We start from the raw sequence: 17,709 nt of genomic DNA on the forward strand, positions 1-17,709 counted from the left end.
CACATACTACGGGATTGCCCTAACTTGTATGCCAATCTATAGTTACAGTTCAGGCTGTATTTAGCCAACTGCTACACCATTCTATGAAACAGAGCTAGTATGTAATGTTGACGACCGGTATATACCTTGTGTGCTATCGATTGGCTTTCTGTAAGATTATCTACTTACTTTTCCTTTATACTTTTGCGCCGGCCGGTGCCTTAGGCATATATTGCAAGGATGCTGTAGCAAGAGTGAAGATAAAACTTTTACGGGATTCGAGCATACTAAACCTAGGTCAGACATTATCAAGACAGGTATGAATCAACTACAACAATGGATGAAATGCATGCCCATTTAAAGTATGGGTGTCAAAACACGGAAGTTACGCACGCTAAAGAATTGCTAAAATCAGTGATCATATAGTTAACACAAAAAAATACTTAATTATTGATGGATATCTCCCCTCTATGTTTGGTAAGAAGTTCTAACTTAAACATAAATTGGATTTATGCGGGACTGAGTTATCTTAACTTCGGGAGTAGATAGTCATCAATTTACCGGCGTTACACAATCGCCCATCTCGACGTCACATCCCTTACAACACCTCCACAGTTGCGAAACACTATTTATAGACAATACCTATATTCGTTTTTTTTTTTGGGGGGGGGGGGGGGGGGTGGGGGGGGATATTTTATATTTATAAAACTTGTCCGGTAAAACGGCTTGCCGACATCTATTTGCGTAATATTCAATAAAAAAATACTTTTATATAGTTGTTGCTATACCATAATTGATGGGTATGTTGATGCCCAAATGCATTCATATTACTTCAATACAATGCATATGGTGGTAACCTACCACCTGATCCCCATAACACGAGGAAAAAACAAAAACAACGAAACATTTGAAAATCCCATTTTATTACTATAAATGAGATATTGAATTTGAAAAGATTTATCATTTCGATGAATTTGTCGCAAAAACTGACGTTGCCCGTGAATGATGAAAGGGTGACAAACATCAGCAATGAATACGGATGTAGGAATAAAGCATTAACTAGGGATTTGCAATGGAAAATAAATAGAATGGAGAATAATACAATACAAAATTTTCAGAAAAGAAATACGAAATATTGTTCATGTTTTGTGACAATGGAAGTGCAGCGCACAAATGTTTCATCAAATTCAACGTTAGTTCATGGAGTTCAATTCTACGAGAAAAGTACGATTTGACATCATTTTGTTATTAAAAGACATGGGCTTTTGTTTCCGACTTTAATTAATAACAGATTTTGCACAACAATAATATTGATGAAAATGAGACCTAAATGTTAGAATGCAGGATATGCGGTATGGCCATAGCTAATTTGATTCAATGGACAAACGAGCGATCGCAAAATGAAAAACAAACTTAGAAAAAATTCATATTTCCGTGAAGTACATTTTGCATCGCACAGATAGTCATATTACTATCGTAATATATAACAGTGTTAGTTGTGGTAGTAGTCATGATAGGTAACCAGCAATGACATAAATACTCTAAGCAATGATAATGACATTGTGTAATAACTACATATTAACAAAAAAAGAAATATTTACATTTTCGATAGTGTACACTGAAATAGACCAACAAGTGGCCTACGAAAACAAATATATTCGAGGATAAATAAACCCCTTAGAATGTAAATTGAAAATGAATTTCTTTATATAACAGCACACGAAAAAGAAACACTAAGAAAATAATAGCAGCTAGAGTGTAGAAAGCAGCACTGATAAAGCTTCACATGCGATATGGAAAAGATAACCCTTAAAATTCGCGTTATGAAAAGGATATGTCACAATGCCGAATTGCTGTATGTCAACGGAAAAGCAGTAATGACAAATTTTGAACATTTCTATGTTGATACAGAAAAAAATAGCTAGCAAAAAGAAATATGAATTCAAAAACACAATAGCACCATCCGACAAAAACATCAAGAAAGAAGAAAGGGTTGACTCTTTTATTTTAAATAAATCCCTTCTCAAAAGTGTGCTTCTAAAATCTCCCGAGTTGAACGAAGAATTTTTAGTTGACCTGTTGATGAAATTGAAATAAAACAATAAATAATTACATAGAATTGAGGCATTACATTACATAAACACAGTTGAAGTTCGAAAAGCAGATTGTGTTGCAGTTGGTCGCAATTATACTTCTCGTATGATAGAGACAAACAAACATTAACAACTGTTACTATTTGTTCAGGGATAACATATACAGTCGTAATATTATATCGGTATATACCAATTTAATCATACCTGTTCCTGAGTGCGCTGATAAGCTTTTAAAAACCACTCAGTAGCCGCAGACACTGCCGTGTTAGGTATATTTGTACCGTTTACTCTATTTTGCTGTGGGCTGACTTCATTTGGTGGAAGAGGTGAACCACTGGAAGACACTGAAATTGGATAAAAAATTACATATTAATTCATCCGTTTTACATCTCGTTTTATTTATAACAAACGATTTGGATTACCACCACCTAGCATACCCTGGTGAAATTAGACATCAGACAATAACGAACAATAAAACGAGATAGGCTACAACATACCTGGTGATGATGCAGAATTAGAAGCCGAATTTCCTTGTTGTCCGTTGATGATCGGGAGCATAAACCTGGCCGATGGGTCCTGTTTTGCAAACAGGCCACTTGCGATGGCTGCGTATTGCTGAATGTAAAATATTTTTTGTTAAAAACTTTTCAGTTTCATAGGAAATTAAGATGGCCAAAATCTGGAATATTTTCATTATGAATAAAAAGGAAGAGGAAAACTAAAACGTTGAACTAAGCTACATACGAAAATAATACCTGGTAGAGTGCTGCCGGATCCGTTACGTGGCCTGTAGTGGGCATAACCATACCGGGTTGGGGTGCTGGGCGAGGTCTCGTCATATTTTTCATCCATGGTGAGATTAAGGGATTGTCCATAGAAATGCGTCTTCCCCTGCGCGAGCCTCCGGCGCCCCAGACGTGAGTTCCCATATGCACCTGCACAGAAAAAGTTATTATAATTCTTACACATATTATATCAAACTCAAATCAGTTGGATTGTGATTTTGGTTTAATTTTCTTTCTCTCGCGTAGAGTATGTTGTTGTTCGTTAGAACACAACTAATTCAATCATGATCAAATTCATAGAATCTAAATCTAATTTTGAATTATTACCTTCAAGTTTCCCTTTGTCGTAAATGCCCGTCCACACACGCTACACGCAAATGGTTTTTCCCCAGTGTGAGTTCGGTTGTGTATCTGTGAAATTGAATGAAATTAATACACCATCTAGATCAAAAAGATAGGGTTTTACATTCCAGTGTAAATTAATGTATTTGCATTGCGCCCAAGCCGACACGAAAAATTTGTATTACCAGAATTCAACTGGTCGAAATCAACGGAGAGTCATTTTCATGGTATTTAATCTAAAATACTGCACTGACAACAAGGACTTACCTGAAGTGAGCTAGCAGATGAAAATTGCTTTTGGCAAATGTGACACCAATGACGAGGATAAGTACGCTTGGTTGCGGGTTCACCGTTACCAGTCGATTCCAGGGGTCTCTGTATAAGAAATGAAGGATATCGTGAAATACAGTGCTACAAATTTACTTGTATGTCAGCTTGAAAATTCGAATAATAATATCCAATTTCGTTGTGGCACCCGCGCTTATTGTGGATGACACCAGCAAACTTAAATTTATTTGTGCGCAATTCGTAACTCTTGTCGCCAACATTCGTAAAACTATATTCTTCAATACTCTGTTGAGCATTTGCATGAGCATAAATGAATTAATAAATATATCATATAATGAATTTAAGACAAATGTCATTAAACCTACATACCTTGAGGCTGTAAGCTGAGCAATCTGATTCATTGGGTGTGGGGGAAGACGACGGTGTCGTGGAAGCGCTATTTTCTCCTGTAATTTAGAAATAACGGTTTATTTAAAGGTTCGAGGAAGGCTTGGATGAAAATTGAAATATTTAATATTTCATACCGTTGGGGCTTAATGCCGGTGCCAGCATTTGATCCGGAATATCAGTTATATTATGAGTTAGAAGATGCTGCTTGAGATTTCCTTTTGTAGTGAATGATCTTTGACAAATCTGACACATGAATGGTCTTTCCTTTGTATGTGTACGAAGGTGAATCTGTATTGTTATAAAATATTAGAGAATTAGGATTATCATATTTTTACTTTAAAATAGCCTTTTCTTCAATGTCACTACTAATCCACTGCAAATTGTTTCAAAAAACATGAAAAATATTCGAAACCAAAGAGCTTACCTCTAGAGCACTTTGACAAGAAAATGGCTTTTCGCATATTTCACAAACAGTCAAGCGCCCATCACGAGCACGGCGTAGGGCTGCCAACTGATGGTCAAGCATTGATCCAGTATGTTGTGTTGTATCAGTCCTAAAAATTATAAACCATGACATAAATTATAATAAAGTAAGAAGATCAATACCGACATTTAGAGTACAACTTTGATTGCATGTTTTTATGCATATATGTAATCACAAATATAAATTAGAAGTAGGGGCATTTAATTATTGGGAAATCAACATATTGAAGTGTACATACCCAGCACTCAAGTTTGATAGAGCAGCAAGTGAGTCCAATGGATTGGTAGCAGGTAGAGTAAATCGATCAACGGAGTCGTTAGAATCTCCGGAAGCTTCTCCGATGCTTGGATCAGATTTCGGTGACATTTGTGTCCTGTTTTTGACAACACCGTTCGTGCATGTCGAGTCATCTATTTGTACGTCGCTATCTTTCGTATATTCAGAAGTTTCAGATTTATCGTTCCCATCTCTGTCAACAAAACTCTTCAAACTGTCATTTTGAACCTCAGTGACACTGTTGTTGGATATCATTCTATCATCTAGTTGGTCGTCTTGTTCTCCAGTTGGTTCTTCTTTCACTATCGTGTCACTACAATCTCCATGAGCCGTTTTCAAGTCAATCGATCCATTGGAATCCTCTGTTCTCGAGGGGGACACGCTGTGGTGTTTGCCAAGCTCCGGTGCTATAAAGAAATAGATTTAATATTATAAGGAATAAAATACTAAATCCAAAAATTATCTCAGTTTCTATTTAGCCATAGCCGAAAGTCCTAACAAGTGAACCTCACCGTGATGTCGTCGTTGTGCTTAAGCTAAATACAGTAATGAAACTACAGATTGATGCTGAATAAATAAAAGATATATATTTAGTTGTAATTATCAATTTCAAGATACGTACCTTGCATGCGATGTTGTTGTTGAACCTGAACCATTGCGTGCATTTGCATATGGTGTTGGTATTCAACGGCTTCTCGAAATCGCGCCGGACACAAACTGCAAGCAAACGGTTCCGATTGAACGGATCGTCCAGAGTGACCACCCGGAGGCAAAGGACGCATTTGCTGTCTGTGGACACTGCTGTAATGTGTACGGAGATTTCCACGAGTCGTAAAAGCACGGGAACACAGGTCGCATTTGTATGGTCGTTCTCCTGTAAAATATTATATCAAGGAATGAAACTAGTTTGTTTACTTTTATCCTAATCTAAGAGTATTCAGGTAAGCACCCAATTATATATTAGGCTATGTGTAAAATAGTTACAGAAATGACAACACACCAATAACTAAGTCGATGCTTGTATTTGAACCATGTTAGATTCTAACTGACCTACATTTTATATCTTAAAAATTACATCCTTGTGGTGAATGAAATAGTAAAATGTAATAAAATGCTTTATTTTTTTCATATTGAACAACGCACCTGTGTGGGTTCTGTAATGAAGTTTCAAAGCACTCTGGCAGCTGAGTATTCTGTGGCACATATGGCACTCATTCTTTTGCAGAACTCTGCCTCTGTCAATATTTTCTACGAGCCTTTGCAGTTTGCTTGTTTCGGAGGACTGCGTCGGACCAGTTTGCGATGGGACATGGCCGATTCCGGCAGCCATTTTGTTGATTTCGGGAAAACCTGCTCCGTGCGAGTTCAGGTGTTTTTCATCCATTTTTAGTGTTGGTGGTGGACTACCTGTACGAGATAAAGTTGGGAGCAGTATATCAGTATTATTGTTGTTATCTCCCATGCCATTTGATGCGGTTCGTGCTTTTAGCGCATGAAGGTGATGTAGATAACGTAAATGAGGTGGAATGTTCTCCATTTGTTGTCGAGCAGCAATGCCAGGTAGAAATGGCAGCATAGCAGCTTGCAAGATTGACATTGAATTTTTTGGGTCCGTTGCGTCATTGGGCTGGGGTGAAGTATTCTGTTCACTTCTGGCCCATTGCGATTCTAAATATTCAGCTCTTCTGCGTTGAAGTAGTTGCATTTGAATAGCTGATGCTACTTCTGCGGGCCCCATTCCATTAGGCATTCCCATTTCAGGATAATCTTGCCGGTGAAGAGAATCGCTTCCAGACTTGGCGCCCAGGTGAGTAGGCATCATCAGACCTTGAAGGCCATGAGAGTGCATTTCTCGTTGACCGAAAGCTACAGCTTGCTGAGGATTAAGATGTATGCTTGGGTTTCCATGAAGACGAGGTCTCTCTAAAACGGCTTTCTCTGGTAAAATGGACATACCATATGGTACTCCGTTTGAAGTTGGTACATGGTCCAGGTATTCAGGTACAGGCTGATTGTTCATTGGAATGTGTGGATACTTGGACTTGTGTCGAGTGAAGTGAACTTTGAGATTTCCTTTGGTTGTAAAACGATTTCCACATATGTTGCATTTGTATGGTCTTTCGCCGGTATGTGATCGAATGTGGATCTGCAACGCGCTGTCACTGCCGAAGATTTTATGGCAAAATCGACATCTGTGCCTGTTTTCCTCTGCAGTTGCTTTTAGAATTCCATCTCTTAACTCCCCGTCTTCCTGTGATTCGTGAGATGATGAAGCGTCATCAGCTACGTTTCCTTGAGAACTCGATCTAACTTCATCGTCATAACCGGAATCTGATTTAGATCGGCTAGCTTTGTTTGGCGACTCTGCTCTATCGTGTACGTTATTCTGGTCATTATTTGCTTCTTCTGATGGTCTTCGTTGCAATATTTCATCTTCTCCAGTCGGTTCTTTCAAGTGATATCGCTGTTCTGGTTCTCGTTCTACAGCTTCGTGCGCAACAGCAGATCTAGCGAACATACTTCGCATCTTCGGGTCATTTTCGGCATTTGACATTCCCTGCATCATCATGAATCTTGCTTTCGCCAATTCTGCCAATCCATTCTGATCTGCCGTTACGTTTTGCTGTTGTTGGAAATTGTTCATTGCCATGGCCATCATTTGTGGCATTAGACCGGCGTTTCCGAATCCACTTTGCGCGGATAACAATTGAGTCTGTATCGCTGGATTTATACCACCTTGTCCATTTAACAAGGGTCCATTTCGGAGATTGGCTGCTGTTACTGCTCCTTGAGGATTAGAGGAAGCCAGTGCCAACTGCCATTGCAAAAAATTCAACATTTGAACTTGATAAGCTTGTTGTTGTTGAATCATTCGAACTTGATATTTAATTGCGCTGATATCTGGTTTACCCGAATTTTCTTCACTCCGCTCACCATTTGCTTGCGTGGCAAAAGCCGTCATGTTTTGAATAGCTTGAGCCATAACTTCTGTTGCCATGATTTCTTTCCGTAAATTTTCTGATTCATCAACTTCACCTTGCTTGGAGAGAGGCGAATATTCATTGCTCTCTGTGTTATCTCGTAGCGAAGGCGAACGTTCATTCATATTCTGACGTTCGACTGGTGTGACGCTGCGGTTATCCAATTCAGTACAGACCTCAGGTTCATCTAAGAAAAAAATTATCACATAAATTTGAAACAGTGATCAGCTAATGGTAATTAAATTATCAGGTAATTACGTCGAAAAAAAATAAGAGACTAATTAGAACGTTTTATGAATTTGTTTTTTATTGAAACAAATATTACTCACCCATTTTAGCAATGCTAGTATCACGCTGTATTCCATCGATAGATTCGGTTTCGGCGACGGTCTGAGCCACAGCCACGCGTGTACCGCTTAGAGACTCCAGCATTACGCCTGCAGTTCCGTCCGGACTGATGTCATCATCTTGCACACCATCTTTAGAAGAGATTGCGTCATCAATGTCACCATCAGTTTCTCGTCTTTCAGTTTCAACATCTGAAACGAGATCTTCGCCGTTTGCCATTATGACGTTACCACTTATGACGAAATTGTTGATATTCGAATGCGAATTATTTCCGTTGATGTATTCACCTTCGGGAAAATGTTCTTCTTCCACCATTTTATCTTCAGTTTCCGAATTTGTCCTTATATTCTAAACGATTTGTTCAAGTTTATTTTTAACGCTGTAATTCAATCAAACTGTTGCGAAATATATCATGCATAACGAAAAAGCAAAATTTGTAACAAGTAAGATTACATACCGGGCAATCATATTTATTGTGTTGCACGAAATCTCCCAATGTATCAAAAGTCCTATCACATCTCCTGCAGGGGTACATTTCCCCTGTGTTCTCTCGTAGAGGCACCTCTTGGCCTGTGTATTGCAGAGGCTGTTCCGGTGACACTAAATTCGAAAAAAAAAACGAAAGTTCATTTCAATTGCAAATCACAATCAAGAAAATGAAAAATTTGCGGCAACTTTTATAAGTAGACAGTAATAAATCTAAATCGAGTAAATCTAAATAATATTCTCTTTCTTTCCCATATTTGCGTTCTATTAAATGAGGATACGAATTTTAACCAAAATATTTTAATAATATACAATGTCTATCTATGAACATAACTGATTCCAATAGAGCCATACAGGTAGGGAACTGTGTATAGCGAATAATCTAATCGTACATATAAACCACCTAACTAGCCATTTATGAACTGAACCCTGTACGAAGTTGAACGTAATAATATAAAAGATCCAATGTTGACTGCTTGTTCTTATTTGCTAACAAATTAGAACGGATGTTGTACATATCATATTTACAATAAAAAGTGTCATGCAGGGAGAGTAATATATAATATACGCTCTATTTCGCCGTTTGTAATATTACGTTATAAATTACCCCAACATGCATATTATCCGGTTTCAGTAGGAGGATTATATTACTTTCTGCCGCGCGTAGCGCATACTTAAATTGTATCGGCTTGTATAATTTAGTACAGGCCATGCGTGGGTATAAAACATGATAATGTTAAATGCGACAGACCACTTTTCTTGCGCTGTTTGTTTATGGATTTTGGGGTTTTGCGATGATTAAGGCGACGATTGATAAAAGACGTGTTAATTTGTCGGACAACAAAGAATGCATTCATTATCGCGTATTAATATTATCGAGTATTAATATTATTGCGTATGCGTATTTTCCGGTCAAGGTTTCACAATCGTGCTTATTACTTGAGTGTTTCCGCTTCATCCTGGATTACTAGCAAATCTCTAAATTGCAGAATATTCGATTCCAACCTATTATAAAAATTAATGTTTGCAAAAATATGGCGAAAAAGACGACGTATAACTAATGAATTTGCGTGTATGGAATGCGTATGCTGTCTTAAGGGTCACGGGAATTTGCATTGTTTTTATACCAAGCCAAGCTCGCGTCAACAATTGAAGAGTGCATCATTCAGGGTCAAGCTAGAGTAGGTTATAAATACTTTCACGAAAAAAACTACCTTATTTATGTGATTTTTTAATGAAAATTGATATTGATTAATTTCAAATTACATCCAAATTCTCTGGGCATCAACGACCAACATGCACAATTATTTTTGATTCATTTTTGATACGTTTGCGCCGACGTTGCACTGAAGCTGATTACAAGTGCCGGATACAAAAATTTCTAGGAACATATTTCGGTTTGTTAAAAAGTAGCATTTCTAATACATCCACATATACACAAGGAACCCAGTCACAACAATCACAAATTGATGGGCAAATCGGAAAGAGATGCGAGACAACCGCAATTAAATGTTTTATTCAAAAATGGGTTGAATTCCGGAGCTTCGACTACAAAGAGGTGTAGGAACAAGTTCAAATACAAACATTTGTTTTTTTCTTGTGCGTATAACTTTGTTGAGTATTTTATTTTGATATGGTCGTTCATACGGTTACGTCTTCTTTGTAATTGTTGTCTCGTTCCTCATTTTTTCTATCTGATAACTATCACGTATGGTGAATCATATCCAAATGCTAAACAAGGGCTCGAAGTATTAGGGGTAAAAAATTGGGTGCTGATCTCTCACTCTCCAAACAAAAGCGGTCAATGATTCTTTTTACGAAAATTAAACCTTGTACATTAGGGCACATAATATGAATTTGTTAATTTGACTCTCTCGTCACATTCCGTCCATATTAGATTCAGGTTATAACCTGATATGTGATCGAGGTGTTCAACGGGTAAATATAATTTTTTTGTTATGATTTGCCTTTTGCTTATAGATGATGTTATGATCATAAATTACGGAGTCTGGTGTGTTGGTTCGATGGTTACATTCAAAATAATAACTGATTCAAAACTGAAAACAAAACCTACAAAGATATCTCAGATATCGTTATGGGCAAACAACACGCATCAAATGAGACTATTTTGACGTTTTTACTAAAAGCATGTAAATAAATGAAACACTACGTCTTTCCCAAAAACTGACGGACAATTAATTCGAGAATTTTTATGAACGACCCATAATTTATCTAATCCACTCACGTAGGTAAGATATGTTGAAGTTCTTGTGAATTATTGCAATGACAAATGAAGATTTGTCCATTTTAACAATTTCACTATTTGACCAAGAAATACTGTTGGAGCCAGTTTCGTATCTATTTACGGACATAAAGAACCCTTTGTTTACAAATCGTTAATGCTTTTTTTTTATTTTCGATTCCGAATTGGACATCAAACGGCGTTCAGGAAAAAATAATATTCTCCTTTCAACAAATTTTGCAAAACACGGTATCTTACTTGGGCCGGGGTTTATTTTATCCGTTGGGTGGGAATGCGTATTGCAAAATGGCGATATCATTTTACACGGGCCGACATATCGACCAATTTACGCGTCGTCGTTATAACTCAAAAATCGGCATAACTAAAAAACGCGCGCGGTCATGCTCATTTTAGATGGCGGCTGATAGTCTATTTGGACTTGACTCGATGTTGGAAGTCTAATATTCGAAAGTATTCACTTAATTTTCATAACTGTGAAACGCGCTTAACCAAATTTCCATTAATGTATTCGTTTGGCACTTTTAGTAATTAGTATACATTTACAAATCAAACATTAAAAACTTTACAATTACAATAATTAAAATTGTTGAACTGACTCGTTCAGTGAACTAGAATACTGACCGATGTTAAATCTACAAATATAACTATGTTATGATACGGGTGTCTTACCAAAATTTATTGAAATATATCGAAATGGATCGTGACATGGAACGGTCTAAAAATGTTTGCCAAAAAAAGTTGGAAATTTTCCAAAATTTTACAAATCCCCAAGCAAAAAATATCTGGTTTTCGGTTTTTGTAGCAGATTTAATGGGAAAAAATTTGAGAATGAAACGTATAAAAATAGAATTACAATCTGTGGCCAAGTCATCTCGAATACATATGTAAAACTATCTCTAATACACAGATCGTTGGAACTTTTGTGATGTCGCGAGGCGCTGTGACCTCACTCCGTTATTCTACGAATCAACAAGTTTTCCCATCTGGTAATAATAGTATGGAAATCGACGAAGTGACAACGATTGACGGATCACACTACAGACACATTCAAGTTAAATTAAAATCACTTATTGTTGTATATTGAAAATATTGTGAAACGAGGCGTGTAATAAATTATCTATTTAATTGCAAATTTAAGATTCCAAGCGATCGATGACGGTCTCAAGTGACCTTCGAACCAAAACGGGAAATAATTTGTTGCATCTATAGAAACATGTCCATGCAAATCATTCTTCTTTTATATCCATTTTTGTAGACTTTTTGTATTAGAGATGGGGAAATCTAAAGGAACACATATTTGCGAAATAGTTTTGATAATTCACCATCCCTAATTCATATCATTCGTTTTAGCTTAAAAAGTATGACACGTGCGTAGTAAAAACAGGTCGCACCAAACAACTGGTGAAAATCGTTCATTGTACGTCTGTCATTTCTCATTTATTATGCACAGAAATATAAACTAGATTTCTCAATTATGCCTATATTATGTGCCAACGATACAAGTATTTTACATTATTAGAAAATACCTAGTTGTGGGCAACGCAATATTGATATAGGTTGTTAGATAAAGGTAATAACACTCAAAATCTTTGTATTACAAAGCAAACTTGTTTTGAATCTCTGTAAAAATCCCACATGTTTATCATAGTTATGCGTTACGATATGGTCTGGTGAAAAGCGATCATGGTATAAATTACTGGCGCTAATAAGATCATCAATCGTTGGTACAACGATGGCAGTATTTTTGTCTAAATACCGGTCATTTTTTCGGTTTGACTCTCCGGTAATAAATCGTTCGTAACGAGAGTCGACTAGACTGATGGATTATTATACGACGTTTGAAAATAGACATTGAAAAACTGTATTCTGTAAACTTTTCAATATGTGAACAAGTGATAACTGGCTATTCTGAGGACGCCCCTAGCTATAACGTCACATCCGATCAGAATTCAGGAGGAAATAAATTGTCGCACTTCCTGTGCATGCGCTTCAACACAGCCACGGAACCGCAAACCAAATAATTTGATTTGTTAGTTTACTGTCTTGTTATGCACTCTCCTATTTAAGGGGTGACCGAGGTCAAAAGATATCCATTTTACATCGACCAATAATCCCAAACAGTGTAGCGACGAATGATGGATGAAAATATTTCTCCGGGTACAGACGTAACTCGAGATGGGGTCGCATAATATTCGCACGCTAAACAGGTAATCGGAGCTTGTTTTAATAACTCGATCTTTTGCTACTTTGTCAAATTTATCGGGTTATTCCTGGGTTTCACCCTCAAAAAGGTAATAAGTAACGACTGATCACTCAATTGCTTTTGTTTCATGGAATATCTGCTACGGCTCGTATTGACTTATGGTTCTTGAAAATTGTAAAATTCTCATTCATCCGGTATTCGCATGTCACGTGCCCATATCTCATTTTCAAAATATGTGGTTAATGCATTGCGTAGTCATATGCATACCTTTTCTAGGCCATGTATGGCTCCCGAATAAATCTTGTCGTTAAACCTGGCCAAGGGGTTGAAAATCAGACTTTCTCAGTGACCTTTCACATCCGAGAAAGTCACCGAAACCCGGAAAATATAAGGTCAAAGGCCGATTTTTCAACTTTCAAGCAAAAAATCTTCGAAAGATTGCGCCTCGAGTTAACTATAGCATTGCATTTATAGATCGTGTCAATCACAGTCCAGGAATAATTATGTTCCAGATATGTAGGTATCATCTAACGCTCGACATATGCTTTTGCTTATTCATGTTGAAGATAACTAGGTCAAGTCTCCCCGCTTTTGTTATTGCGCAATGTATATCATACAGTAATAATAATAATAAAATCAAGCTATCAGTTATAGGAAATTATAAACAATCGACGCCATATTTTTCAATGTAGGTCGTCACAATAAACAATAGCTACAATAAAAAAAATAATATCCCAGCTAGGATTGACAATGGCCAATGGATGTTTTATTCTTGATTTACGTGAAGATGCTTCAATAGGTTAACGACGTGATAAAATGGTTTGATCAAAATAATGCTTCGAAGTTCAATCATATCGAAGATAAAAATATCTGCAGGGAATTATGAGATTACCGCGTATAAATTACTTGTTCATATTCGATATTATTTTAAATCTGACCATACGAGAGATATTTTTTATGATCAAAATTTAAAAAAAAAAACTGTTTGTCTAATTGAAGTTTACACTATCCCGGGAAGTAATACCTTTTTTGATCAAGCTATTATAAACATTGTTCACAATTGACTCGATAATTATCGCGCTACGCAATCCAGAAACATAAAATTAAAAAAACAAATATTGTAAAAATTCAAGTGGTCTTAACAAGTCGGTTTCAATTTAACAGCAATAATTGAGATTTTCACTTTATAATAACAGCGAATTAAACTTTACACTAATTTTTATATCGAGAATAGCTGGATCCGTTTAAAATGGCACTCGAAGGAAATTTGTTCAAATACGACATGTGTACACAGCGTATCGGTCTCCATCACTTGTGTCGTTATAATTTGACAGAGATCGACATATCTTGGAACCTACATCTTTTGTTATTCGCCACTTTTGCATTTCGTTGGATTATAATACTCGATCAAAGTGTATGGTACTTGATTACGAAAGTAAACACTGCTATAGTCAGAATTAATTCAATTACTCGAAAATGTAAGAAAAATCCCGTCGTCGTGTGAAAAGCTCGAAAAATCGCTAGTATTTTGTGGTAGTTACATTTAGCCGCTATTTCAAATCACAATGTAATTTCAGTGAATTTTTCCCGACACGCACCAGATTCTTTGTCATTCGATGCTTAAAGTCGACAGATCAAGCAAAACCATTATGAATAACATGAATGCGACAACAAATCACTTTCTAACTTGTTTTTAGAATTTCAAGCGGAACATTTTCATCACAGAAGTTATTGTCGTAGCGTGCTCTGTAAATACTCAAGGTCGTTATGAGAGCTTCTGAGCGACCCCTCGGCTTGTGACGCACTAGGCCATTGAGTGCGAATTTGTTAAGGGTTCCTTGTTTGAACAGAAAGTTGCGGACATCATTTATGGGGCACTTGAGAGGACTTGGAAATATTTTCTGTTAAGTTATGTCAATTTTAAATTTCGACGCACAAATAAAAAGCTAATTCAATAGTCGAGATGGCATGATACATAGTTGAGACCCTCATGAAACCAAAAATGAATCCGCGATCATCTATGACATCCGCCTGGTTTTAAAATAATAATTTGCTTCAAAATGACAAAATCTGCTTTCCCATATTAATTAGTACCGGTCGAAGTACAGCTGTTCAAACCTCTTTACATTAGCTAGTCTACTCTGTCCAATTATTTCATCTTGATAAGAGTTCACGTAACGCGTGGTAAATACTATATTACTGTGAAAATACTCATGAGAAAAATTTGATTCCGGCGGTAGATCAAACAGCATTATGGTCAAAAAATGCCGAAACATTTTTTCCGTGACAATAACGAAATCGTGTAACTTTCAAAGTACACATGAACAATATACATGAACTTAACTACGCTATACTAATTACCAAGTGTCGCTGAACAGGCGTAAAACCAATTGCATCATAAAAAGAAACAGAAAATAATAAATATGAAACACACCTGTATTTTTTGGGCTCGTAACTTGGTTTTCGTCTCTCTGTTTCAATTCTTTCTCGTCTGCAATTTGAAACGGTAAATATTCATTAGAAATTAAAAAGGCAATAAAATATGAGTGAGAACATGCGCATGATATCCAAGACAGTTATTTCCAATAACGGTCAGGATTTTGCAAGTCTCGGCCGCTGTTTTAGTTGATACGATTGTAAAATTTAAAACAATCTAAAACACACTTTCTTATCACTACAAATGGATTCGGCAAGAAGGTCTCCGTCGTCATTTTTCGGGAAATTCCGCGGTGACGTTCACAGTTACGCTCGATCTACGTCTTGGCAATAAGGTATTTATTTATTTACTAATAAAGTGTATAATATTATTATAATTTTTATTATTAAAATAATTAATATTTATAGTTTCATTTACATCTCAATCAATTCCGAAAATAGACGTATCATTACAATATTGACGATGTGGGTAAATGTAACAAAAAAAATAATCCCAAAACTCACCCAAATTCAGCAAACTTTATCCCAATATTTAATATAATCATTAAAATACCAATATGCTGCTTTAAAATGTCAAAGTCACTTTAATTATCAAGTTTCAATACTAATAATGGTACAGCTAATACAGTGCATTCCAACTTCCGGGTCTCTCAACTAAATATAACATTTACTATACTAACCGAAGTTAGCAAACGCATAACTTGCTATGAAAACTGGACAACTATAATTTGATGTGAACCGCAACTGATTACACTTATCACTATATAAGCCAGAAACCCGACTATCCTCGACGGAACACTTATCGCAAATGATAATTTTGATCCAAAATGGTTGCATTTATTCGATATATTCGTCGCCCGAATAAACTTCGCATCGATTATACTTTTAAAGAAAAAGAAAAGAATGGGAACGTAATCAATGGGGCGTGAAATAATGCGGAAAGAAAAAATGTGCAGCATTAATTGGAATTTTAGTTGTAATAGACGTTATCAAGTTTAACCACAGTTATGAGAAAGTAATATCGGTCGTCAAATTCAAAAAAACGAGAGAATTTAGAAAACGAGAGAGACAATTGATAATCTTTCTGACCATTGTACCCCGCCGGAATTCATGTTATGACGTCATATCTCACACCTCGACAAGTCGGTTTACGATCTGATATCGGCTGAGCTCTATCTTTTAAGTAAACAAGGTCCATCAAATAATGTCCATAGGACTTTATTGTTTGTCATAATTAGTCGCTGTTTCCAATTTTGTTTATTTTCTCAGCTTGCGGACGATTATTTGCCAGTAGACTGTCAACAAACAGCGTTACTTTTATTATTTGTCCGTCGAGATCTTGACACAGTTTAACATGTTCAAACAATAGTCACGGTGCTAAAATTCAGTTTTACGACGACATCAAGAAATTTATATTACTACCATCTTAATTTAATTCCTAGGTCAAGTAGGCTATGCACTTACGAGAAAAATTGAATTGGCATACCATCTCTGCTGTAATAGTAAGAAACTAAAGTATATAAACAAAAATCAAAAATTTGTCGTCTTTATATTTAGTGAAAGATGTTATGTTTACAACAAGAATATTAACACTTTCTTGAGCGCTTTTCAAATTTAAATACAAAAAATGGTGATTTAATTTGCCTGTGCAAGTTTTCCCTATATGCTTGTATGTATCCCACTACTTCTCACATCTCGAGCAGTCTTTAACTATAATTTCAATCTTCTAATGTCTCAAACCTGATATAGGTATAGAAGTTTTCTGAAGAATAATATATGAACTTGTAATACATTTGGCATACTCTAAAATTATTAAATCGTTTCTCGGCATTCTAAAATCCTTGCATATGCTGTCTTTGGCAGCGAATGAAAACTCAAATACTCCTCTCCTATGATCTTTACAAATCGCCGACTTACATTTTTTCGGTAAAAAAACACTTTATGAAAAAGTATAAATTACAAAAAAATTAATGTTATGTTTTTGTCAAGTGTTGATGGTTAATTATAGACCAGTCCGATGGAATTTAGGAAATAAATGAGAAAATTGATTTCAAAATTTAATTTGTCGACAAATTAACGACGTGTTTCCGCTTGGGAGAAACTTTTTATCACATTAACAGTATACTGCAGCAATACAATCTTTTAAATAAAAAAGATCTGTTAATTTCATTTGAAGCTAGCAGATATTGTCATTAATTGTAACGTTCAAAGTGAAGTTGAAATAAAATATTTTGCTCGGCCTGGTTTGCCAAGGAGGAATCTAAGACTAATTGTATTGGTCGTATTTGATGACTATAATATTCGAGAAAAACATTCAACTTTTTTAAAAGTGTAACTAGATATTCAAAACTTGTA

At 36.0% G+C, this 17,709-nt stretch overlaps 1 protein-coding gene across 2 annotated transcripts in view; it reads right to left on the reverse strand.

The window, feature by feature from the left end:
* Nucleotides 1-885: 885 nt before the first annotated feature.
* Nucleotides 886-17,709, reverse strand: part of LOC120326145 (sal-like protein 1) — a 29,581-nt gene continuing 12,757 nt past the window's right edge. Inside the window, exons 1-16 of one of the 2 annotated variants that reach the window (XM_039392382.2) lie at nt 15,859-16,148; nt 15,353-15,409; nt 8,424-8,566; nt 7,948-8,314; nt 5,781-7,805; nt 5,260-5,511; nt 4,600-5,044; nt 4,302-4,431; nt 4,012-4,165; nt 3,857-3,933; nt 3,467-3,574; nt 3,185-3,268; nt 2,828-3,007; nt 2,570-2,687; nt 2,277-2,416; nt 886-2,055 (exon numbers count right to left, since the gene is read on the reverse strand). In XM_039392382.2, the coding sequence (XP_039248316.2) occupies nt 2,047-2,055; nt 2,277-2,416; nt 2,570-2,687; nt 2,828-3,007; nt 3,185-3,268; nt 3,467-3,574; nt 3,857-3,933; nt 4,012-4,165; nt 4,302-4,431; nt 4,600-5,044; nt 5,260-5,511; nt 5,781-7,805; nt 7,948-8,314; nt 8,424-8,501 (4,167 nt within the window). In that variant the 5' untranslated portion in view covers nt 8,502-8,566; nt 15,353-15,409; nt 15,859-16,148 and the 3' untranslated portion in view covers nt 886-2,046. Of the gene's footprint in view, nt 2,056-2,276; nt 2,417-2,569; nt 2,688-2,827; nt 3,008-3,184; nt 3,269-3,466; nt 3,575-3,856; nt 3,934-4,011; nt 4,166-4,301; nt 4,432-4,599; nt 5,045-5,259; nt 5,512-5,780; nt 7,806-7,947; nt 8,315-8,423; nt 8,567-15,352; nt 15,410-15,858; nt 16,149-17,709 lie in introns of those variants that run through there. The other variant, XM_039392381.2, reaches the window with a different exon arrangement.

This window comes from Styela clava, chromosome 4 (genome assembly GCF_964204865.1).
Source record: "Styela clava chromosome 4, kaStyClav1.hap1.2, whole genome shotgun sequence".
In the NCBI taxonomy this organism is placed as follows: Eukaryota; Metazoa; Chordata; class Ascidiacea; order Stolidobranchia; family Styelidae; genus Styela; species Styela clava.